The sequence below is a fragment of the Rhinoderma darwinii genome, chromosome 2 (genome assembly GCF_050947455.1).
Source record: "Rhinoderma darwinii isolate aRhiDar2 chromosome 2, aRhiDar2.hap1, whole genome shotgun sequence".
In the NCBI taxonomy this organism is placed as follows: Eukaryota; Metazoa; Chordata; class Amphibia; order Anura; family Rhinodermatidae; genus Rhinoderma; species Rhinoderma darwinii.
In genome coordinates, this window is record NC_134688.1 from 313,012,643 (window position 1) to 313,037,628 (window position 24,986).

Consider the following 24,986-nt stretch of genomic DNA (forward strand, 5'->3'; position numbering starts at 1 on the left):
AAGTTCTTCATACCATTTGTCAATGTTTGACTCTTGTACACATATATGTAATATTTTGTTACACTGTTACACGGGGTATTTTTTTCAATATGAAGTGTATAATTGCTGCTATTTAGATGATTTGTTAATTGAGCTTTGTGCTCCCTATATATACCTGTGTGTGCTTTTCACTAATTGCTTGAAAATGCTTCCATGGAGGAAGTGAAACGTTGCTGTGTTGGGTGAATAAATTTCATTTTTTGCTATTGAGTGCTGCTTCTTTGCTCGATTTTTTCCATATACCTTACTGGGAGAACGTCACTCCCTGTTATTTGAAGCTTAGCACCAGCTGTTTTTGTTTTTTTGCACAGTGCTGCTCCTATTATATGTTTGTTTCTATATATATATATATATATATATAAATATATATATATATATATATATATATATATATATATATCTCAAATCGATTGTTGCAAGTTTTAATTACTTTTTGTTGAAAATGATTAATTATTGTTACTTTTTGAGATACAGCTGCTTTGTATCCTGTATACAGAGCAGCTGTATATAGCGCTGAGACCTGAATCCAAGAGGTCGCCTATTATCGATCACATCTAAAATATGAACTTATATGTGATTGGTAACAGCTCGATTCTGCAGGACCCGCTGACACTGAATCAGTCAGTCCCGCTGACCTGACGGATACAGGATTCAGCGCTATATACAGCTGCTCTGTATACAGGATACAAAGCAGCTGTATATCAAAAAGTAAAAATTATTTTTAATAAAAAGTAATTAGAAAGTTGCACCAATCACACTGAAACCCCCCCCCCTTGCAGTATAATAAGTACTGAGCGTGCTATGGGGGGATTATACTGCAAGGAGGGTACAGACTCTGACTGCTGTGGGGGAATGCTGTGGGGGGAGATAAACTGTGCTCAGCTTCTTGCCCCCACTAATTTAAGTGATGGGGCGGTTGCCTGAGCACCTTACTGACAGTTGAGGGCTCTATGCGGCTGAATAATCCCCCCCCCCCCATAGAGCCCTCACTAATTACTATACTGCAAGGTGGGGGTCTGGGCATTTAACTGACTGCTGAGGGCTCTAAGGGGGCGGATTCCCCTTAGAGTCCTCAGCAGTCAGTCAGACACTCAGACCCAGCTAACCTTGCTGTATGGTAGCTAATGAGGACTCTATAGAGCCGTCAGCTGTCAGTAAAATGCTCAGACCGCCCCTTGTAGAATTCCCCAACCTTCAGCATCGGCCGATCACTTTTGAATTAGCGGGAGCAGGTTTATGGGGAAGGATTATACTGCGCTCAGCTTCCTGCCCCAACTAATTTAAAAGGGGTCGGCCAACGCTGGGGGGGCCGGGAGTATACTGCAAGGGGGGGTCTGGGCGTTTTACTGACAGCAGAGGGCTCTATAGGGGGGAATTATCCCCCCCATAGAGCCCTGACTAGTTACTATACTGCAAGGTTAGGTGGGTCTGAGCATCTAGCTGACTGCTCCAAAGGGGTGGAGCAGAATCCCCCCCTACAGAGCCATCTGCAGTAAGTCAGATGCTCAGACCCCCCCCCCCCCCCCCCTATCCTTTCATTATAGTGATGTGAGGGCTCTATGGGGTGGATTATTCTAGCCCCATAGAGCCCTTGGCTGTCAGTAAAATGCCCAGATCCCCCTTGCAGTATACTACTGGGTCCCGGTCCCAGCAGCTTCGCCCGACTGAGTTAAGGCAGGAACGTACCTCGTACATCTCATCACTTCTCCTCTTCGATTGACCGCTCCTCCTGCAGACCTGCTCCTCTCTGGCAGCGCATGCTGCGTACAGCGTCAGAGAGGAGGAGTGTTACAGACGTGCACATCATGCGGCACGTGTGCTAAGTCTGCATGCCCCCTCCCCCCAGTCCAGTCTGTCCCTGGTCTTTTTCGGGAAGGTGGTGTCACCTGAGGCTGTCAGCTCACCTCGCCTCATGGCAGGTTCGGCACTGCATATACAGCACAGGACTGCTGAGGCCACGACAAATACCCCTGTCCGTATACCCTATTAGGGTATATGGACTACATTAGAGGGGGTCCCACACTTGGGAAACCCCTCTATGTGCCAGAACGGAGAGCCACTCTGAAAGAGTGGCATTACAAGTGAGGCCATTGATTTGACTGGCCGCATGTAATGCTACGTTTCCCATGCTGGTGCCTGGGAAATATGTGTTTTTGTTTTCCCCTGGCTATAACAGCTCATCGCTGGGGGTAGAAAAGCCGGATAACTGCACCAGCTATGTTTAAAAAGGGGTGGTCTTCATGAGACAATCCCTGTAATAATATTTTTATATTCCAATTTTTGTGCTCTTTTTGTTTTAAATAGTTTTTTTTGAGGCTTGGTACGGTGTTTGACTTAAAAATAGAGGCTACGACCCATAAGGGCATGTTCACGCAGGTCGCATACACTGTGGAAAGGTCTGCTGTATAATTGACCTAGGACCCGCAGGGAATTCCGGCCAAAAGTCTGCACCAAATTGTTAGAAATAAAAATCAATACTTACCTCAGCAATGCGTCCCTGCTTCCCATGTCTGGTCTATATGCAGCCCGGATTCATGTGATAATGTTGCAGCCCATGTGACCGCTGCAGCAGTTACATGGGATGATACATCATGCCGAGAGACCAGCAGCACAGAGAACAGCTGGGGGAAACGAGGAGCTGCCTCTATGGCAAAGTCAGTGAAGTAAGTATTGACTTTTTTTTATTACTTTTAAACAAGAAAAAGCTTTTTGATTCTTTTTCAGATTTGCGATTTTTGCAGTGAATTCTCAACTTTTCCCCCAACAAAATCACAACATTTTCTATTTGCTGCAGTTTTTTTAACTTTCCCATTGAAATCAATGGAGAAGATCCACAACAAAAATGTAACTATTCCTGTAATGATAGGGGTAGGGAAACGGACAAGTGAGCCCTAATCTACCCGCCACTCTGTCCCTGCCTACTTGCAACGACCCGCCCTAGGCGACGGGGTACAACTGTGCGGCGGTCCCTACGCTCAGTAAGTGCACGAGACAAACATACAAGGGAATATAAAGCAAAGGGAAAGGGGAAGTTGCCCACGGCAACACCGTGAGCAACAGAGTGGTGAACGAGCCAAGTCAAACCAGGAGAGCACGAGGTACCAAACACAGAGCAAAAGAGTAGTCAGAAAGCCAGGGTCAGTATGGAGCAGGATCAAATAGTAGGAGCTGTAGCTGGGCCAGGAAACCACAAGGAAAGAATCACAAGCAAGGAGGAACAGGAAAGGCAGCTATAAATAGACCGAGGGCGGGAGCTAGCTGAGTCTGGCCAGGCTGCGATAGGCTCTCCCACTCCTAAGCCTGCCAGCCTGAGTGGTGGAAGCTGGAGATAGACTCAGGTGAAGACTGATTACCTCTGGAAGTTAACCCCGAAGCTGTGCCTGGCAGATCCTTTACAATTCCACAGAATAAATTTACATTCGATCGATTAAAAATCCGCACCGCAGGTCAAATTATGCACATTTGCTCAGCTGATTTTTTTCTGCAGCATGTCGATGAGAACTGTTCTTATCTATTATGCTGCTACTGTAATACGCTGCTAATCTTCCATCCGTGTATCAGGATAAAAAAATCTGCGGCAAATTTGCCCAGTGTGAACATAGCCTAAAGATGCTGGTTAATTTTAGTAATTTTAATTTTTTTAGCGACAGATATGTTAACCATACCATAAGTTATAATTACAGTACAGAATTTAAAAAAATATATATATTAGGCTTGTACGTCAGAGGATCATTTGTTATACTACCGTGTTTCCCCGATAGTAAGACACCCCCGATTGTAAGACGTATCGGGGGTTTCAGGGGGGTCGGCTAATATAAGCCGTACCCCGAAAGCAAGACATATGTCTTACTTTCGGGGAAACACGGGGGTATTGCCGCCTCCTGCCCACTTCCGCGCCGCCCCCTCTCCATACGTCACCGCGCCGGATATATCCGTCCTCAGCAGCTGCTAGTTCGCGCAGGAGGACGGATATATCCGTCCTGTGATGGCGCGGGTACTGAGACTGTACCCATGCGATCAGCGGCAGGAGCACGGCTGTTATACACAGCCTGGCTCCTGCTGCAACTGCCGGAATCGAAGCGCGCGCCGATTCCGGCAGTTTAACCCACTAAATGCCGCTGTCAATAGTGACAGCGGCATTTAATGTGTTTGACAGAGGGGGGAGCTCCCTCTGTCACCCGATCGGCGCCCCCGCAAACAAATCGCGGGTCGCCGTCGGGTTTCCATGACAGCCGGGGGTCTAACAAAGACCCCCAGGTCTGCCTTCAGCATCTGCCTGTTAGGCGATGCCGGAGGCATGACCTAATAGGTTGCCTGTCAGTTTTACACTGACAGGCAATAATGCTTCGGTATACTAAGTATACCAAAGCATTATATATGCGATCGGCACATCGCATAGTGAAGTCCCCTGGTGGGACTAAAAAAAAAAATGTAAAACAGTTAAATAAAGTTTGTGAAAAAAAAAAAAATAATAATTAGACAATTTTTTTCCAATATAAGACATACCCCGAAAGTAAGACATAGTGGGGCTTTTGGGGATAAAAAGAAAGTAAGACACTGTCTTACTTTCGGGGAAACACGGTATGATCAAATTTGAAGCATTTAAGGCTATATTTTCGTTACTTTTTAAAACTCATGCAGCAAACTTGTTAGTTAAACTTTACCAGTCAAATTTATAAAGGTTACCTGGTTAATCTATCACTTACTGATGGCCCTCCGACACTTAATCTGTCAAGATGAGAAGACACAATTATTTAAACCATTAAAACAATTAACTTCACAATTGTAAATGTATTTTTTATATCATCATCATTATTACTGAAGGCTTCTTCTAAATCAGTGGCACATTTTTTTTTTTTGCCTAAACTCATAAAGTGTGATGAACGGGCAGAATGCCCGTAAGCAACCATAAGGAGGGCCATCTGGCCCCCAGGAAGAAAGGGGTTGTAGTGGGGTACCTTAGATAGTTTGGTAGGAATAGGGATAATGCAGGTTAAGGGTATTTTGCTTTGTCAGGTGTAAGGTAATTGGGTGAGGAAATTAGGGAGGGAGTAAAGTTAATTGTGTAAGGGGATTAGTGTAGGAGGAGTTAAGGCAGGTAATGTGAAGGAGAGTAGGCTAATTTTGTTTCTGTTTACAGGGAAAAGCAGATTGGATTGTGCTGAAGAGACCAGAGAAGATAAGCAGGACTACTGAGAACGGTAAGCAGAAAAGGAAGATCATGTCCCCAGAAGGTTCTCGGAAGCCAGCAAACCCAGTAAGTCAGAGGTACAATGGCAGTTAGAAGGGGGTGTTAGCAAGCTATATTCAGCTCAGCCTGAGAATGGAGGGGAGGACATGGATATATAGCCCCCTAAATCGGGGCCCAGCATGTATAGAGATATACAGTTAGGTCTAGATTTAATTGGACAGTGACACAAGTTTTGGCCTTTTAGCGGTTTACCAAAACATATTGAATATACTGTATATACAATATACATATAATTAATATACTGTATGCTTAAAGTACAGACTCTCAGCTTTAATTTGAGGGTATTCACATCCTAATTTGAGGAAGGGTTTAGGAATTACAGCTCTTTAATATGTAGCTGCCTCTTTTTCAAGGGACCAAAGGTAATTGGACAATTATCTCAAAAGCTATTTAATGGGCTGCATGGGCTATGCCCTCATTAATCCATCCTCAATTAAGCAGGTCTGGAGTTGATTCCAGCTGTGGAATTTGCATTTTTGGACAGATGAAACTAAGATCAACCTGTACCAGAATGATGGGAGGAAAAAAGTATGGAAAAGGCTTGGAACGGCTCATGATCCAAAGCACACCACATACTCTGTAAAACATGGTGGAGGCAGTGTGATGACATGGGCATGCATGGCTGCCAAAGGCACTGGGTCACTAGAGTTTATTGATGATGTGACTGAAGACAGAAGCAGCCGGATGAATTCTGAAGTGTTCAGGGATATACTTTCTGCCCAGATTCAACTAAATGCAGCAAGGTTGATTGGACTTCGCTTCACAGTACAGATGGACAATGACTCAAAACATACTGCGAAAGCAACCCAGGAGTTTTTTTTAAGGCAAAGAAGTGGAATAGTCAATCACCAGATCTCAACCCGATCGAAAATGCATTTCACTTGCTTAAGACAAAACTTTAGTCAGAAAGACTCACAAACAAGCAACAACGGAAGACAGATGCAGTAAATGCCTGGGAAAGCATCACAAAGGAGGAAACCCAGCGTTTGATTATGTCATGGGTTCCAGACTTCCTGCAGTCTTGGCCTGCAAAGGATTCTCTACAAAGTATTTAAAAAAAAACATTTTATATATGGTAATGTTAATTTGGCCAACATCTTCTGAGCCCCTGAAATGAGGAGACTGTGCAGAAAAAATCCTCAGGGCACCCCTACCAAAAAAAGACAGAAAACAGCTAAAAACAAGCACTACACTCGTAGACTATGTTCACACTGTGTTTTCTGTATGGCAAAAAAAAAATCTGCCTTAAAATTCCTTTAGGAATTGACAACGTTGCTTGATCTTTTTTTTTTTTTTGCGTTCTTTTCCTAAGCCGTTGAAGCTAATGCAAAATGCGCAGGCAAAAAAGCTTCAAACGGGCGACGCAGGTATTTTCTGGCTCCCATTAATTTCAATTGGAGGTCACAGTAAAATTACCATCAGCTCCCCATTCACAGTAAAATGACCATCAGCCCCCACTCACAGTAGAATGACCATCAGCCCACCACTCACAGATTCCCCCTGTAGATAGTGCCACACAGCCCCTTGAAGGTAGTGCCACACAGCCCCTTGAAGGTAGTGGCACACAGCCCCTTGTAGGTAGTGCCACACAGCCGCCTTGTAGATAGTGCTACATAGCCCCCTTGTAGATAGCGCCACAAGGCCCCCTTGTAGATAGCCCCACACGGCCCCCTGTAGAGTGCCACACGGCCCCCTGTAGAGAGTGCCACACGGCCCCCTGTAGAGAGTGCCACATAGCCCCCTGTAGAGAGTGCCACACAGCCCCCTGTAGAGAGTGCCACACAGCCCCCTGTAGGTGGTGCCACACAGCACCCTGGTAGGTAGTGTCACACATCACCCTGGTAGGTAGTGCCACACTGCCCCCTGGTAGCTAGTGCCACACAGCCCTCTGGTAGGGAGTGCCACACAGCCCCCTGGTAGGTAGTACCACATAGCCCACAGCCCCCTTGTTGGTAGTGCCACACAGCCCCCTTGTTGGTAGTGCAACACAGCCCACCGCCCCCATGTAGGTAGTGCCACACAGGCCACAACCCCTTTGTAGATAGCACCCCATCCTTCCTGTAGCTAGCGCCACTGTAGCTCCCAGAAAGAGCGTAATCCCTGTGTGGCCGGGTATTCCACTCCACTTGATGTCTCTATCCATATATAGGCAGTGATATCAGGGGAAACTCCTGAAGCAGAATACCCGTCCACAGCATTGCCGACGCTGTGACTGGCAGCTCACAGTAAAATGACCTGCTACAGCGGTAGCGACGCTACTGAGTGAAGAAACGCCTGGGCCTGGCGACTGCTGAGTCGCTGGGCCCGAGCGCTTCTGAAACAAACAGGGAAAGGGAGCCAGTGCAGCGCCCCCTTCCACCTGCTGGAGTAATGCATCCTGTGCAAAGGCACAGGTCGCACACCCCTAAGGCCGGCCCTGGCTGTGCACATACATGACAACGCACTGACGCTACAGCAACTTAACTTGAAAAGGGAGCAGGGGTTCCTACTGTAGTGTTAGTGTGCATCGCCTGGCTCCATAGAGGCCTACACTGCACCCAGGGCAATTGCACAGGGCACATCACTTCAGCAGGTAGTAGGGGGCAATGCACTGGCTCCCTTCCCCTGCTTGTGTTTCCCCTGCTTGTGCTTCTCCCCACTGAGAGAAGTAGTGCCCGGGCGGAAAGGAAGCTGCTGAGTGGCTGGGCCCGGGCACTTCTTCTCTCAGTGGCGTCGCTACCACTGTAGCAGCCATAGCGGCTGCTAGCGGCTTGACTGGGCATGGCTGGCCGCGCCGCTAGCGACCGCTGTGGCTACTACAGTGGTAGTGACGTCATATTCAATAGCATCTGCGTCCTTAGGACTCAGATACTATTAAACAATATAGCAGAGCAGGGAGGCATCTCCCTGCTCTGCTATCTACTAGCGGCACTGTAGCTCCCTGAAGGAGGCCGGTTGCCAGTGATTCAGCAACAGGAGAAGCCCCTGACGTCACTGTCCATTAATAGACAGAGGCGTTAGGGGCTTCTACTGGAGTGGAATCCCTGGTCACAGTTTCGGCAACGCTGTGGACGGAGATTTCGCTTCATGAGTTGCACCTGATGTCACTGTCCATATATGGACAGAGACATCAAGTGCTCCGGCCACAGGGGGGATTCCGCTCCTTGAGGGAGCTACAGTGGTGCTATCTACAGGAATGGGAATGCTATCTACAAGGGGGCTGTGTGGCACTACCTACAAGGGGGCACTACCCACAGGGGGGCTGTGTGGCACGCCACACTACCTACAAGGGGGCTGTGTGGCACTACCTACAAGGGGGCTGTGTGGCACGCCACACTACCTACAAGGGGGCTGTGGCACTACCTATAAGGGGGCAGTGTGGCACTACCTACAAGGGGCTGTGTGGCCCTATCTACAGGGGGCATCTGTGAGTGGCGGGCTGATGGTCATTTTACTGTGAGTGGTGGGCCTATGCTCATTTTACTGTGAGAGGCGGGCTGATGGTTATTTTAATGTGAGTCGCGGGCTGATGGTAATTTTACTATGAGTGGTGGGCTGATGGTCTTCAAGGGGTTTCCACCTCTGACCTCTAATTTTAATTAATAGGAGGCAGAAAATACCTGCGGCGCTCGTTTCCCGAAGGAATTTTGAGGCAGATTTTTTCTGCTATACAAAAAACACTGTGTGAACATACCCTAAGAGTGTAGTGCTTGTTTTTAGCCGTTGTCTGTCTTTCTCTAAACAGTTTTTGGTAAAGGTGCCCTGAGGAAAAAAAAATTTCCAGCGGTGTCTGGAGTCCGAAAAGGTTGGGAAACTCTGTACTAAGCAACAGGATCATGCCGGCTTACGCAAGGATCCCGTCGGGTGAGCACCATTTTTTTTGTTTGAGGAGCACTGACTACATGGGGAGGTGGGGGGATGTATGGCACTGTCTACAAGGGGAGGTGGGGGCTGTATGGCACTGTCTACATTGGTGAGGTGGGTGGCTTTATGGCGCTGTCTATAAGGGGGAGGTGGGGGCTGTATGGCACTGTCTACAAGGGTGAGGTGGGGGCTGTATGGCATCGTCTAGAATGGGAGGTGGCGGATTATAGCACTGTCTACATTGAGGCTGTATGGCACCATCTTCAGGGGAACACTATCTACAAGGGTGGGGGCTGTGCGTGGCAGCCAGGGGAGGGGGCATTATACTGTGTGGAGGCCACTAAGTGGTCATTATAATGTATAGGGGCAATATACTGTGTGTGGAGCATGGTGAGTATTAGATTTATTTTTTCCGCTCTTTGCTACTCTTAGCTTTGGGGGTACTATGGGGGAAATTATTACTAATGGCAGCCCTCTGGTGGAGCACTAATACTAATGGGGGCACTATAGGAGCATTAATACTAATTGGAGCACTCTGGAGGAGCATTATTACTATTGGGTGCACTATTACTAGTGGGACTCTCTGGGGGAGAAGGATTACTATAGGGGGAACTATGGGGGAGTACTATTACTAATAAGGGCACTCTGCTTCATACAATTAATGTAATTGGCAATATATACTTGCCAAAATAAGTTTTGGGGCACTTAGTGAGAATTATTACTGTTAGGGATGAGATATTTGCTTGGCACAATATTTTTTGAGGGCACTATGTGGGGCACTAAATATTGTAGGTGGCACTATCTGTGTGTGGTGCTTTCAGGGGGACTAACTGTATGGCACTAATATTTCTACAGTACAGTATTTGGGGACACTAGGATGGGTAGTTTGTGTTGAGAAGGTGGGGAGGATGTTTGAAAGGTGAGGAGCTTAAGATATCTGGGAACAATCTCTGCGGAGATGAGTCATGGGTAAAGAAGCATTCATGGTGGTCTGAGATATATGGAGAAGAAAAGGAAAGAGAACTTCTCCAATCAGAGAGTATTTTGCCTCTGACTGCATCTGATCAGTGCTGGATTCTCCTGTATGTTCTATAGCACTGAATTGAACTTAAAAAGTAATATCCATTCCGGGACCATGTCATGTAGTATTTGAATAGGTATAATTCACTGTATTTCAAAGATGTATTCAATTGTGCTCCCACAACATAACAATTTTAAAGGATTCACTGGTGTAATATATGAGTAAAATATAACATTTATTTATAACTCTCTAAAAACAGGGGTACAATCACCACTGTGAAAAAGCCCCACCGTGTGTATAAAAACGTATTAAATAATAAACACTGAGTTCTAATTCAATTGTGAACCTCCTATAGCTCAGTGTTCAACAAGAATATGTCAGCGGCATCTATGACATCTATGCGAGCATGCTTCCGTGGAGTACAGCAGAATACCTGCTGCTGAACTAAATATCGCTGGCATCCCGGCCAGAGTGACCAAGCTACAGACCCCTGATGATGAGTATTGAAACGCGTAGGGTCGGTTGTGAATAGGAATTTTTTAGCATTGGGAACACTAGCATTGTTTGTATACCTCAACACTAGGAGCTTCCGGAGCGGTTATCACGGACTCTAGTGTGAATTAGGGTCAAGACTATTGTTATGCCCATTTTTCAAATGCTGATTCCGTATTGATATTCTTGTTGAACACTGAGCTATAGGAGGTTCACAATTGAATTAGAACTCAGTGTTTATTATTTAATATGTTTTTATACACACGGTGGGGCTTTTTCACAGTGGTGATTGTACCCCTGTTTTTAGAGAGTTATAAATAAATGTTATATTTTACTCATATATTACACCAGTGAATCCTAGCATTTGAATAGGCCATAGTCCAGCGAGTCCTCCGTTAAAAAATCAAAAGTTTTATTATGGCATCTTAAAATAAGTACAACAATCCAGGAATAAGAACCGGCCTACATGCTTCAAGCGTGTAGCTCTCATGCCCCATGCACACGACCATATTTTTTCCCTCCCGTAAAGACTGGCCGTAAATTGTCACACGTTTTTAACCCGTATTTACGGACCCGTGCCCGTAAATATGGGTCCATTGTCATCCGCATTTACGGACCCGTAAATAAAGGGGGCTGCAAATGCTGTCACATGATCACTCAGACACCATTTTCTCTGCTTCTCTTTATTAAAAAATGTAAATCCCCTGACGTCGCCTAGCAACGCCTCCATAATTACGGGTGCACACACGTAGCCACCCGTTATTACGGTAGCCCCATAATCTTCTATGGGCCTGCCCGTGTCGTAATTATGGCATGAAATAGAAATGTTCTATATTTTTCAACAGCCCGAACACCTTCCTGTACGCAAACGGTAAGGTACCCATGGCCAATAGAAGTCTATAGGCCCATAATTACGGGCTGTAATTACGGGCGTTTTTACGGTCGTGTGCATGGGGCCTTAGTCATGGACAAAATTTACAAAGAGGTTTAAAAAACCCTCCCCAACCAGACCAACAAGGCAAACCGCTGCCACATCATCTATGGAGATTTAACCCCTGCTATGTCAGTTGCTGGATCCAAGAAAATTTAATTTATATTACATATACAGAACGGCCGTATCCGAGCCTTGAGGCATAGGGTAAGGCCACATGACGAGGGGAAGAGGAAGAGCTGGGTTAGACAGCGCTCTGGTTTGAGTGCCAGTCTAACTGGAAGCAGCACGCGGAGCAGTTGTCCTTGCTGCTCGCTCCTGCTCTCACGCTTCTCACCCCTCTTCCTTTGTCACTAAGGATTTTCTGCGATAGCGGAAGTTCGCAGGCTGCTGGAGCAGCTCCAGGACATGGTGGACGAGTGGGGCTTGGAGTGGCTAAGGGCCCTGCTGGCTGGTCAGGTGGTAGGACCGGCGGTGTCTAGTGCGGCCATGCCATCGGCAGAGGGAGCACAGGACATGAAGGCCAGGGAGGGGTAGGCAACTGGGGGATTGCAGGACTGCGATCCCCAGTTGGTGAATCCACAGCGGTCCAGGAGGGCCAGGCCGCCAGCTAGATTAAACCCTGACGCTACTCACAGGGTCCGGCGCAGAGTTGGGAGCCCCTCCAGGTAACCTGTAGGCCGGGCCTGGTGCCCTCTCCTCCGTCTGGCAGGAATCCCGTTTGCCGACCGGATCCAGCGGGGCCAGGGGGTCCGGTCTCCATGAGGCGGGGAACGCCCTCAGGCCCCAGGACAGCATTTTTATCCAGGTCTGCGGCAGGCCAACCTGGCGATGCTCCAGTCAGGCGGCCTGACTGTTCCCGTGGAGAAAACACGAGGAGCTCCTGAGGGCCACAGTCGGTGGTCGTGCGGGGCAACGGCGGTGGGCGGCGCCCTGCAGGCTCGGCGGTGGAAGGTCGACGGCCCGCGAGAGCTTCGACAACGGGCGTTTTTCCAGCTTGGGTGGAGAGAGCGGCCCTCCAGGTTCGACATCTGGATGCGGGACGAACGTCGCTAGGGTCTGTGCGGGGTGGCTTTGGGGGACAAGAGACTAAAGTTCGGGAGTCCGGGGTGGCGGTGTCGGTTCAGATGGATAAGGATGGAGAAGTCGATCAGATGCGGTTAGACGATAAAGCAAAGGCGGGGGTTTATGTTTGTTTCAAGGGACCCCTGGGAGCATATTTAAAACCAGAAGTTAGGGAAAAAATATGGAAAGACGAGTATGTCGAAATTTTTTCACTCTTGCCCTTAGAGAAGTTTAATTTAGAAAGCCAAAAAGAGTGGAGAGTAGGAAGGAATTGGTCCAAAATCAGTGATAAATAGGTATACGTTTAAATTTATTGAAATACACTTGTTCTACCTGTATAAACGTTTAAAATAATTCTTTAATGATAATTTATTAAAATATAGTAGGGCACAAAGTGCCAAAAGATCCAAATACAGGCGTTGGCAGCCAGATCAAGAATGCACAGTAAGAGGAGTGTGAAATGGACAATCAACATGCACTGATTGAACAGTGCCTGACAAGTCTGATGTAGTTTTCAACACCTCTTAAGATGTGCTGGCAAATATTGGTAGGATCTGATTGCCACAGATTACAGGCACACTTCCCTACGCGTTTCTGCACCACATTAGGGGAGCGTCCTCAGGGGTATGAATTGCCTGATATCACTCGTATTAGTTCACGAGATGCCGGTCAGCTGATATTCAGCTGTTCAAGTAGTATAACGGCGCATACGAGACACTGATGTCGGTCTAGCGCGCGCCGGAGAAACAAGGAAGCTTTAAAGCCCTGGCCCCACCTCCCAGGCATTGCGTAGAGTAGGAAGGAGGAAAAATGTAGGTACAGATTGATACCCCAAACCTTTCTTAACTGGTTACAAGTGTTTGCCATATGGGCAAGTGTTATCGGGGAGAAGGCGCTGAAGAATTGCTCCGGGCTTTTCTGCTATTTAAATGCCATAGGGGAAGCTTACAGGGTTTACGGAGGCTGCAAACAGCAAATCGAGTTTATGCTGGCAGTTTAATGACGGACAATCTAAATTCGGGCGGATTGCAAACTCAAGCACTCCTGCTCAGTTTGCGGAGAAGCGTCTCACGGTCCTCCTGTTCCTTTAACCAGTTCAGGACCGGGCTATTTTGAGCCTTCAGGACCAGACACCGTTTAGCCATTTTTAGCACACGTTAGTTAAATGGCTATAACTTTTTTATTTGTTGGGCTAACAACGTGATTTTTGCAATGTTTTTTCCGTAGGCAATGCAGGTTTCTTTTTTTTTATCGTTTTCATACAGATCCTTTTTGCTATTTTAGAATTTTTAGGCTTAAAGTTTGAAAATAATAGTAAAAAAATAACATTTTTATGTTTCAGCTATTTTTTTTTGGGTAATAACATAGTTTTACCCTAAAATAGACCTTTTATTTGTGATCGACATTTTCTACCATAAATTTTAATATATTACATGTCTATATTAGGGTAATTGGGTCAGCGCTAGCGTTACAACAATGATTGGCTGGGGGGGGGGGACGACGTTTTTTTTTGGGGTGGGTATTTTATGTGTATTTATTATTAATTTTTTTTGCACTTTACAGGGGAAATCAGCCCTCTCATAGTGAGGATTGTCACCAATAGGGCTGTGCTGGGTCTAGTAAGACCCAGCAATAGCCTGTCAGTAAACGGCACCCGGCAATCATGTCACCAGTCACATGAACACCGGGAGCAATAGAGACAGCGGCGCGGCCGCTGCCTCTATTCCTATACACAGGGTTCATTGAGCGCTGTGTAAAAGAGATCGGAGAAGACAGAAGCAGCGAAAGTTGCTTCTATCCTCTCCTCAGGGTCCCCGGCAGTCACTGACAGCCGGAGACCCGACATTCAGCTGCCCAATCGCTCGGGCAGCAAGTTAAAACCCGAGCTGTAAAAAGTCTATGGCTCGGGTTTTTACGGAGCCTGACTGACTGCTGGCCGTAAAAACATAGCCAGCGGTCGGGAACCAGTTAAGAAGGGAAAGGAAGAGGGGGCAGTTCAGGTGGGCATGGGGGAGACGCCGGTGAAGCTGGCAGAAATGTTGCCTTATCTAGATAGGTACCCGGATAGGAATAAGGCAAAGTTACTGGAGTTAGGGTTTAAGGTCGGTTTTTGTATCCTGCCCCTCCGCATGAGGTCCCCTTTTCATTGCGTAACCTAAAGTCTGCTCGTGAGTTCCCGTTAATAGTGGCTGATAAGCTGAGCAAAAAGGTGGGGCTGTGTAGAATGGGTCATTTTGTTTCACCCCCCCTTTTCTGACTTGGTGATTTTCCCTCTCGGGGTGGTCCCCAAGAAGGAACCTAACAAGTTCAGGCTTATCCATCCCCTGTCACATCCAAAGGGGGCTTCAGTGAATGATGGTGTAAAGGATCTGCCAGGCACAGCTTCGGGGTTAACTCCCTTAATTAATCAGTCAGCACCTGAATCTACATCCCTGAGACTGACTCCAGCTTCCACCACTCAGGCTGGCAGGCTTAGGAGTGGGAGAGCCTATCGCAGCCTGGCCAGACTCAGCTAGCTCCCGCCCTCTGTCTATTTATACCTGCATTTCCTGTTCCTCCTTGCTTGTTATTCTTTTTCGTGTGGTTTCCTGGCCCAGCTATAGCTCCTTCTATTTTGTTCCTGCTCCATACAGACCCTGGCTTACTGACTACTCTTCTGCTCTTCGTTTGGTACCTCACACACTCCTGGCTTGACTCGGCTCGTTCACCACTCTGGTTGCTCACGGTGTTGCCGTGGGCAACTGCCCCTTTCCCTTGCTTGTATTCCCTTGTATGTTTGTCGTGCACTTACTGAGTGCAGGGACCGCCGCCCAGTTGTACCCCGTCGCCTAGGGCGGGTCGTTGCAAGTAGGCAGGGACAGAGTGGCGGGTAGATTAGGGCTCACTTGTCCGTTTCCCTACCCCCCGGTCATTACAGATGGCATTGATCCGTCTCTCTGTTCTGTGGTTTACACCTCCTTTGACGCGGCAGTTGATTGTGTTAGGTGGTATGGCAAGGGTGCGCTTATGGCGAAGACGGATATCGAATCGTCTTTCCGTTTACTGCACGTTCATCCCAAGAACATTCGGCTGTTGTGTTGCAATTGGGAGGGGTGTTATTTTGTTGATGTATGTCTTCCGATGGGCTGCTCGATTTACTGCACCTATTTCGAAGTCTTTAGTTCTTTCCTGGAATGGGTTATTTGCGAGGTAGCAGGAGTGGCCTCAATCATTCATTACTTGGATGATTTTCTTTGTGTTGGGCCGGCGGGTTCCCTGGTGTGTAGTGTCTGTTGTCAACAGTAGAGTGGGTGTCTAGGCGGTTCGGGGTTCCGCTTGCGCCTGCAAAAACCGAGGGCCCGAGGTTGGTGATGGTGTTTCTGGGTATCAACATTGACATGGAATGCCGCCTTCCCCCTGAGAAATTGCAAGATTTGAAGTTGCTGGAGGGCAAAACGCGGCACGCTGTGGAGAATCACGTTGCGCGATTTGCAATCTCTCCTGGGAAAACGTAATTTCGCACATCGAATTATGCCTATGGGTCGGATTTTCTGTAAATGTTTGGCACAGGCAACGGCGGGCGTGAAGGGCCCTCATCATTTTGTTCATTTGGTCCAAGAAGATCGTGACGACTTAGAGGTGTGGTCAGAATTCCTTGACCAGTACAATTGCCGATTAATTATCATGGCGCCAGTTGTTGATCATTTTGACTGAAACTTATTCACTGATGTGCCTGGTTTTTGGGGTGTATTGCGGAGGGCAGTGGTGTGTGGGTCAGTGGGCTGATACCTGGGTTGAGGAGGGTTGGGTTCATAACCTGGCTTTCCTGGAATTGTTTCCATTGTCGTAGCGGTTACAATATGGGATGAGCGTTTTAGGAACAGGAAAGTGCGTTTTCACTGTGACAACATGGGGGTGGTGATGGCAATTAACAACGTTTCTGCGTTTTCTCCCCCTGTTGTCTTTGTTGCGACATTTAGTCCTCTTGTGTTTGTCTTTGAATGTGTGGGTTACTGCTGTGCACGTCCCGGGGGTCAACAACTCAATTGCTGGTTCTCTTTCTCGCTTACAGTGGGATCGGTTCTGGCTTTTGGCCCCGGAATCGGAGACGGAGGGTCTCGAATGTCCTCCGCACTTGTGGGATCTGATCTCCAAGAAGCGAATCAGCTGATCCGTTCTCCTTTTGCTCCAGGGACGTGGATTGCTTACGAGGCAGCGTGGCGAGATTAGGAAGAGTGATTGCGTGAAATGGACGGGGTTGTTACTGATGAAGATTGGATGGTTGCCTTGCTTGCTTTCCTGGGCTATGTGTCGGCTGCGGGTTGGTCGGTCGCTAAGGTTAATCACTTTGTTGTGGCCTTGGCCTTCAGTTGCAAATAGCAGGGACGGCGGGACGTCACTAAGAATTTTCTGGTTGGCCAGGCCCTGAGGGGGTTCAGAAGAGGGCGGGTGGTGCCTGATAGAAGTCGCCGGGTGCCGTTTGCTTTGTTGGAACGATTGGGGTCTGCAGTGGATGTGGTGTGTACCTCCGTGTATGAGTTGAATTTGTTTAGGTTGGCTTTTTCGTGGGCTTTTTTCGGGGCGCTTCGTGTGGGGGCAGTGGCGTAGCTATAGGGGTCGCAGCGGTCGCACTTGCGACCGGGCCCCTAAGCCTGGGGGGCCCGCAGGCCCCCCTCGCCACACTTCGATAAATCTTTACACAGCGCAGGTGCTGCTGCGTGTGTATCAGCGTGTGTAATCCCTCTCCATTCTTGTGCTCTGCGGCACTGGATTGGAGGAGACGGGAGGAGGAGTCTAGATACACACACTGCCGCACGCTGTCTAAGGAGAAGCTCATGTCTCATGGCAGCTCGTTTCCCCCACATCTATGTGAGTGCAGGACGGGCATCACTCGTAATTACATTGTCTTTCTTTAGTGTTTTTTTTCCTATACTGTTTGATCTTTGCTGTTTCTCTCTGTTATTTCTATCCTGCAAATAAAGGACAAGAACGGGAGGATTCAGCAGTGAGAGCAGCCAGACAGGACACTGATAACAGAGGTTACTGAGTGTCATAATTCATTACAGGACAGCTCCAGCCTCCAGTTATCGGGAAGAAACTGATAAGGGGGCTAGAGGTTACTGTGGGTCATGATTGCACATTACTGGAGGTCTGGAGCTGTGCTGTAATGTGAAGCACACAGCTCTGCTATGCCAGTATCCATTAGGAAGCTATAGATAATAAAGAGGCTACTCCTACAGGTGTTATAGATAATATCTAGTAACAGGGGCATTTTCTTACGTTTTTTGCCAGAATCGTAAATTACCACTTATCCGTAGGATAAGTGATCATTTTGTTATCACTGGGACCCCCACCAATCATGAGAACTGGAGTCCCGGACCCCCCATTCCTCCTCACTGTAAGCAGGACATTGAATGGAGCAGCGGTCGTGCATGAACTCTACTGCTCCATTCAAAGTCTATGAGAATGACAGAAATAGCCGAGTACAGCGCTCGGCTGTTTACGTCATTGTCATAGACAGTGAATGGAGCGGCGGGCGTATGCTCAACAGCCGCTCCATTCAAGCTCCTCTTTACTGCAGGGGTGCAGTGAGGAGGATCAGAGGGTTTTGGACCCCTGGCGTCACAATCGCATCCAGCAATAAGAAAATTATCAAATATACTGTTGATAGGTGATAATTTATGATTCTGGGAAAAACATTTTAAATATCTTGCAATTAATAAAATTATCAACTGCCCAGGGGGAATTTATCCTGTGTAGGAGGACATAGGGGGCAGCAATCCCTTTTGTGGGGGCAAAAAAGTTGGTATTATTACTATATAAGGCCCAAAAAAGGCATTATGATTTTGTGGTGGGTCACTATTACTTTGAGGTGGGGGCACTATTATTTTGTAGGGCACAAAAGGGGGCACTAGTACAGTTTGGGGAACAAATGGGGCCACTATTAAGGTGGAGGGGGCACTAAGAGGGCTATTGGGGCAAGCAACATAATTTGTAGTTTCTGTAAAGAGACAAGTTATAGCTGGAAGAAGTCATGGCGGTCTGGCCTGGATAGAGAAGAAAAGGGAAATTGGAGAAGACGTCTCCTGTGAGTCACGGGATACAACTGTAGTGTATTAATTGTACACTGTGTAGAGCTGGTATATGACCATTATTTGGTGACTTCATTATTTAGGTATACTATCATACATAGAACTGCGCCGCTGTAAGTCTGCCGTGTTATAAAAGTTGTTTTATTAGTCTCCGATGTATATATTTTTGTTTTGAGGGAGAAGCAAAACATACGAGTTGTGCCACTGATCTTTTAAGACTGTAAGAACCTCCCTGGCGGCTAGTGCTACATTAATGGGTTACTTTAGAGACCCAGCAATGCAGCTGAAAGTTAGGGTATGTTCACACAAACTATTTTCGGACGTTTTTTGGGCCGCAAACGCCCGAAAAATCGGAAGCAGAACGTCACCAAACATCTGCCAATTGACTTCAATGGGAAAAATCGGCGTTCTGTTACGATGGGCCATTTTTTTGCCCGGCCGTTTTTCAAAACGGCCGTGTAAAAAAAGGCAGCTAAAAAGAAGTGCAGGTCACTTCTTGTGACGTTTTTGGAGCTGTTTTTCAAAGACTCTATTGAAAACAGCTTAAAAAAACGGCCGTAAAAAACGCAGCGACAAACGCGAGTGGGTTAAAAAACGTCAGAAAATCAGGAGCTGTTTTCCCTTGAAAACCGCTCCGTATTTTCAGACATTTTTGAGTTTGTGTGTGAACATACCCTAAAAGGGAAGATGCGTAGGGGGGCCCAAACTGAACTTTTGCACCTGGGCCCATGAGCCTTTAGCTACGCCACTGTTTGGGGGAATTGGTGTCTCCCAAAGGGTCACGACCGGGTGGTTTGTTAGTTGAGGATGTTTTGCAGCTCAAAGGGCGGGTGGAGTTCTGGATTTGCGTTCTAAAACGGATCAGTCAAGAAGGGGCAACCGGGTGTTGTTGGGAATGACTTATTTACGGGGTACTGATGTAGTGTCAACTCCATTGCTGCGTCATGGGGACGGGGGTTTTCTGTCTCGTTTTCAGTTTACGGCTGTTTTCTGTAAGTGTTTAATGTCCATTAGCCTGGAGGGTAGGTCTTTTGCGCCACATTCTTTTCGGATCGGAGTGGCTACAGAGGCGGCAAGCTGGGGTTTGAGACCTGATGTGGTGCGCTGTGTTTGGGAGGCAATCTCAGCGTTTTTAGTCATACGTTCATACCCATTTGCTTGCATAGGTGTGGGTGGTTGGTGGAATTATTGTTTGGTGGGAAAGATGGTTCGTGCTGCTTGCTCGTGTACTTGTTTAACAGGTTTTTTTTATTTTATTTTAGATTATTCCCCGTGCATGGTGTGATTCTTTGGGCACTCGAATGTCCATTGGGGGGCGGTTCGGGCGGAGTTTCGGTCGAACGGGCGCCAGCTGGGTTTTGCGAGATCGGTAGCTATGTCGCGATGGCTCGGATTCTGTGGCATGACGTGGGCAAGGGTTTTACCGGAGTTCCATCATTCTGCGGGGCTGGATAGAGCGCTGGATGTCCTGGTGCTTCACGTTGGGGGGAATGACCTGGGTGTCCGTCCATTTCGGGAACTGATTTGTGACATACGCTTTGATCAGCTGCGTCTATGGTCCGTTTTTCCCCGAGTGGTTGTGGTGTGGTCGGAGATTGTACCTCGCAGATCGTGAAGGGCCATCAGGTCAGTGTAGGCGTGGGATGTTTGTGCGTCACTTAGATTCTGAGTATGGTGTGGGCAATTTTTGGTTGGCGGTTGGGGTGCATCTGAATGCGTTGGGTGTGGATCTGTGGGTGTTGAGGATTCAGAAAGAAATCGAGCGGCTATGTTGTTGTGGGGGAACTCGCATATTTGAGGTGTTCAAGATATGCTCGCTGTGGCGGGTTTGGGGGTCCTTGGAGTTGGTCAAATTTGGGTGGGGGAGGGATTTATAGTAGGGATGGTCCCTCCCAAATTATGTTATGGGCGATCTGGTTTATTTGGGCTCCTGCTGCGTGGGGTCCTGATGAGTAAATACATGTGAAGTTTTAGCCATCTGCTGTTGGTCACGGTACCCCTGAGCCTGTTTTTTGGACGGCTGGGGTAAAATTGCAGTTTTATGGGCAGAGTGGCGCTAGATCCTCCTTTCTGAGCTTCAAGGACCTCCTTTCCCAATTTTTCTGTAGGGGTGAATGGTTTTCACGTGAATGAGGTTAGAATGGGGTTTGCGTGAAAAGGTTAAAAATTGGTGGTTATTTATTTCTTGTATATTTATTTGGTATGTTATTTATTGAATAGTTTTTCTTGTTCGTTAATAAAATGGCTGCTATGGCCAATTCATTCGAAGCAAACGTCTCTGTGTTTTATTGGGCTAATTAGAGTTTATGGTAAGTCGGAGACATAAAGGAGGTGTGAATTGGTACAGTAGCAAGATACAAGGTAAGACTGGACCGAACTTTATTATCCCTTGTCATGTATAAATGCTGAAACTAAATAAATGTATTAAACATGGTCATGGATCCATTATTGGCTGCTTGCCATTTTTATCTCTGTGTATGCACATGGTTACAGACAGTATTGATAATTTACGCTATATTTACACAAATATATGTACTACATATTGCGAGCACAGAATGAAATTTACCTTCTGAAACATTATGTATTTGTAAACATTATGGATATAAAGTGAAACGATGTATCCAGACATAAATCTGTGGTCAGCAGCATGCCACTTGTGTCTCCTTGTGTACACAAGGTCTCATGTGGTGGCAGTAATGTACATTATATATTCTCATTTTCTATATGAATTTGAATCTTATTAAAAATGTACAGAATTAAACATTATCACCTGAACTCTATCACAGAGGCGATACTAGGGCATTAGCACAAGGGTGGCGAAAACACATCTGAGTGGGCCCAAACCCAGTGGGCCCCCCACACACTATAATGACCCCTTAGTGGTCCCCACACAGTATAATGCTCCTATAGCTGCCCTTAAAAAGGATAATGCCGCTATAGCTGCCCCACACAGTATAATGCCCCTATGATTGCCCCCACACAGAATAATGTTCCCATAGCTGTCCTCACACAGTATAATAACCCCGTAGTGGGGAAAATGTTTGAGGGGCTATTGAGGGACTATATACAGGATTATGTGACAATAAATAGCATTATAAGTGACAGCCAGCACGGTTTTACTAAGGACAGAAGTTGTCAAACTAACCTAATCTGTTTTTATGAAGAGGTGAGCAGAAGTCTAGACAGAGGGGCCGCTGTGGATTTAGTGTTTTTGGACTTTGCAAAGGCATTTGACACTGTCCCCCATAGACGCCTAATGGGTAAATTAAGGACTATAGGTTTAGAAAATATAGTTTGTAATTGGATTGAGAATTGGCTCAAGGACCGTATCCAGAGAGTTGTGGTCAATGATTCCTTCTCTGAATGGTCACCGGTTATAAGTGGTGTACCCCAGGGTTCAGTGCTGGGACTACTATTATTCAACTTATTTATTAATGATATAGAGGATGGGATTAATAGCACTATTTCTATTTTTGCAGATGACACCAAGCTATGTAATATAGTTCAGTCTATGGAAGATGTTCATGAATTGCAGGCAGATTTAAACAAACTAAGTGTTTGGGCGTCCACTTGGCAGATGAAGTTTAATGTAGATAAATGTAAAGTTATGCATCTGGGTACCAACAACCTGCATGCATCATATGTCCTAGGGGGAGCTACACCGGCGGATTCACTTGTTGAGAAGGATCTGGGTGTACTTGTAAATCATAAACTCAATAACAGCATGCAGTGTCAATCAGCTGCTTCAAAGGCCAGCAGGATATTGTCGTGTATTAAAAGAGGCATGGACTCGCGGGACAGGGATGTAATATTACCACTTTATAAAGCATTAGTGAGGCCTCATCTAGAATATGCAGTTCAGTTCTGGTCTCCAGTTCATAGAAAGGATGCCCTGGAGTTGGAAAAAATACAAAGAAGAGCAACGAAGCTAATTAGGGGCATGGAGAATTTAAGTTATGAGGAAAGATTGAAAGAACTAAACCTATTTAGCCTTGAAAAAAGACGACTAAGGGGGGACATGTAAATATATTAATGGCACATACAAAAAATATGGTGAAATCCTGTTCCTTGTAAAACCCCCTCAAAAAACAAGGGGGCACTCCCTCCGTCTGGAGAAAAAAAGGTTCAAGCTTCAGGGGCGACAAGCCTTCTTTACAGTGAGAACTGTGAATCTATGGAATAGCCTACCGCAGGAGCTGGTCACAGCAGGGACAGTAGATGGCTTTAAAAAAGGGTTAAATAATTTCCTAGAACAAAAAAATATTAGCTCCTATGTGTAGAAATTTTTCCTTCCCTTTTCCCTTCCCTTGGTTGAACTTGATGGACATGTGTCTTTTTTCAGTCGTACTAACTATGTAACTATGTAACTATGTAGTGCCCCAACATAGTATAATAACCCCTTAGTGCCCCCCACACAGTATAATGAGCCATTAATGGACCCCACACAGTATAATGTCCTTATAGCTGTCCCCCTATAGTGCCCCTATAGCTGTCCCCCACACAGAATAATTCCCCCATAGCTTCCCCAACACAGTATAATGACCAATTAATGCCCCTACAGAGTATAATGCCCCCATAGGTGCCCCACACAGTATAATGCCCCCATAGTGCCACCACACCGTTTAATGCCCCCATAGCTGCCCCCACACAGTATACTGCCCCCATAACTGACCCCACACAGTATAAGGCCCCCACAGTGCCCCCCACAGTATAATGCCCCCGTAGCTGCCCCCCACACAGTATAATGCCCCATAGTGCCTCCTACACAGCATAATGCCCATTTGCTGCCCCATACAGTATAATGCCCCATAGCTGCCCCATAAAGTATAATGCCCCATAGCTACCCCAAACAGTATAATCCCCCAGCTGCCCCATGCTGTATAACTCCCCATAGCTACCCTCATACAGTATAATGCCCCCATAGCTGCCCCCAATTGTATAATGCCCCCATAGCTGCCCCTAAACAGTTTAATACCCCGAAATCTGCCCCCATACAGTAAATTTCCTCATTTCGGCCCTCCACACCCAGTATAAATCCCTCACAGTGCCTAATTAATACTCACCTATCCCCGTTCCCACGACGAGTGGAGGAGATCCCTCTGTTCCATCGCTCTGTGAAGTGTGTAGCTCTGTGCAGACAGGCGTTATTATGTCACTATATCGCGCCTGTCTGCACAGAGCCGCTCAGAGCTGGCATTAAATAGTGAATGCTGGAGCAAGGAGCCATCAGCTCCCTGCTTCAGAATTGGATTCAACTGTATTTCAACTGAGGACGCAGATATAGTTGAAACCAGGACATGCCACTGCTGGGGGACTGGCCCTGGGCCCCACCGCCCCCCTGCTAGCTACGCCTCTGACTCTGTGTATTAAGGACAGTAGAGGATGTGTTTTTTTTAGATACAATGTATCCTGCAATATAGGGAAAAAAACACAGATTTATGATTCATCTGTAAATGATATTTGACAAAAATGAATTAAAAAAAATATTATTCAAAACAAAATCAGTTCTTCTAGGTACACTTGCATACTGTTTTTGAAAGAACTCGGCAGGGAGGTTGTTCCAAACATCTTGGAGAAATAACCAAAGATCTTCTGTGGATGTTGACTTGCTCAAATCTTTCATGTAATCCCAGACAGACTTGATGTTGAGTTCAGGGCTCTGTGGGGGCCATATCATCACTTCGAGGGCTCCTTGTTAACATTTATGCTGAAGATAGCTCTAAATGACATAGGCTTTATGTTTGGGGTCGTTGTCCTGCTGCAGAATAAATCTGGAGCCAATAAGACACCTGTCACGAAGGGTCTGTGGACCCACTAGGTCGTACCGCCTTGGCGGTAAGGCAGCTGGTCAACAGGGCGCAGGTCAATGTCTATAGTTCGTATAGGTACCAGTGACAGCTTGGACAGAAGCAAGGCAGGCTCGGCTGGGACTAAGCAGAAGGTAGACATCAGGCGAGGTGAAGCAGGTCAGATGTGGGAAAAAGCACGACAAGACTTTGGCACAGCACAGTACTCGACCAGGATAGTATAGAATGCAGGGAACAGGAACACACTAGGAGGCCATAACATAGACAAACTTAGGAAATATCAACAACACTCAGGCATAGAAGCAGGGGACTGGAGCCCTCTTATAGTCCAGCGTACTCACGGGTTCAAGTTCATCAGAAGCACCCTACGGCATTCGGCTGAAGTGAGTGAACGCGAGCGCTGGCGTCTCCTGAGGAGGAGGCTGGGGCCAGCACTTGCCGACTCGTGGCTGCAGCTGTCAGGAGG

The 24,986-nt window shown here is 46.9% G+C and overlaps 1 protein-coding gene across 4 annotated transcripts in view; it reads right to left on the reverse strand.

Moving 5' to 3' along the window:
- Positions 1 to 24,986, reverse strand: part of DCAF6 (DDB1 and CUL4 associated factor 6) — a 712,682-nt gene that overhangs the window by 128,481 nt on the left and 559,215 nt on the right. For 3 of the 4 annotated variants that reach the window (XM_075853536.1, XM_075853533.1, XM_075853535.1), the window contains one exon: positions 4,726 to 4,767. The exons of the other annotated variant lie outside the window; for it this stretch is intronic. In XM_075853536.1, coding sequence (XP_075709651.1) covers positions 4,726 to 4,767 — 42 coding nt within the window. The remainder of the gene's footprint in view (positions 1 to 4,725; positions 4,768 to 24,986) is intronic. 4 annotated transcript variants of the gene reach the window in all.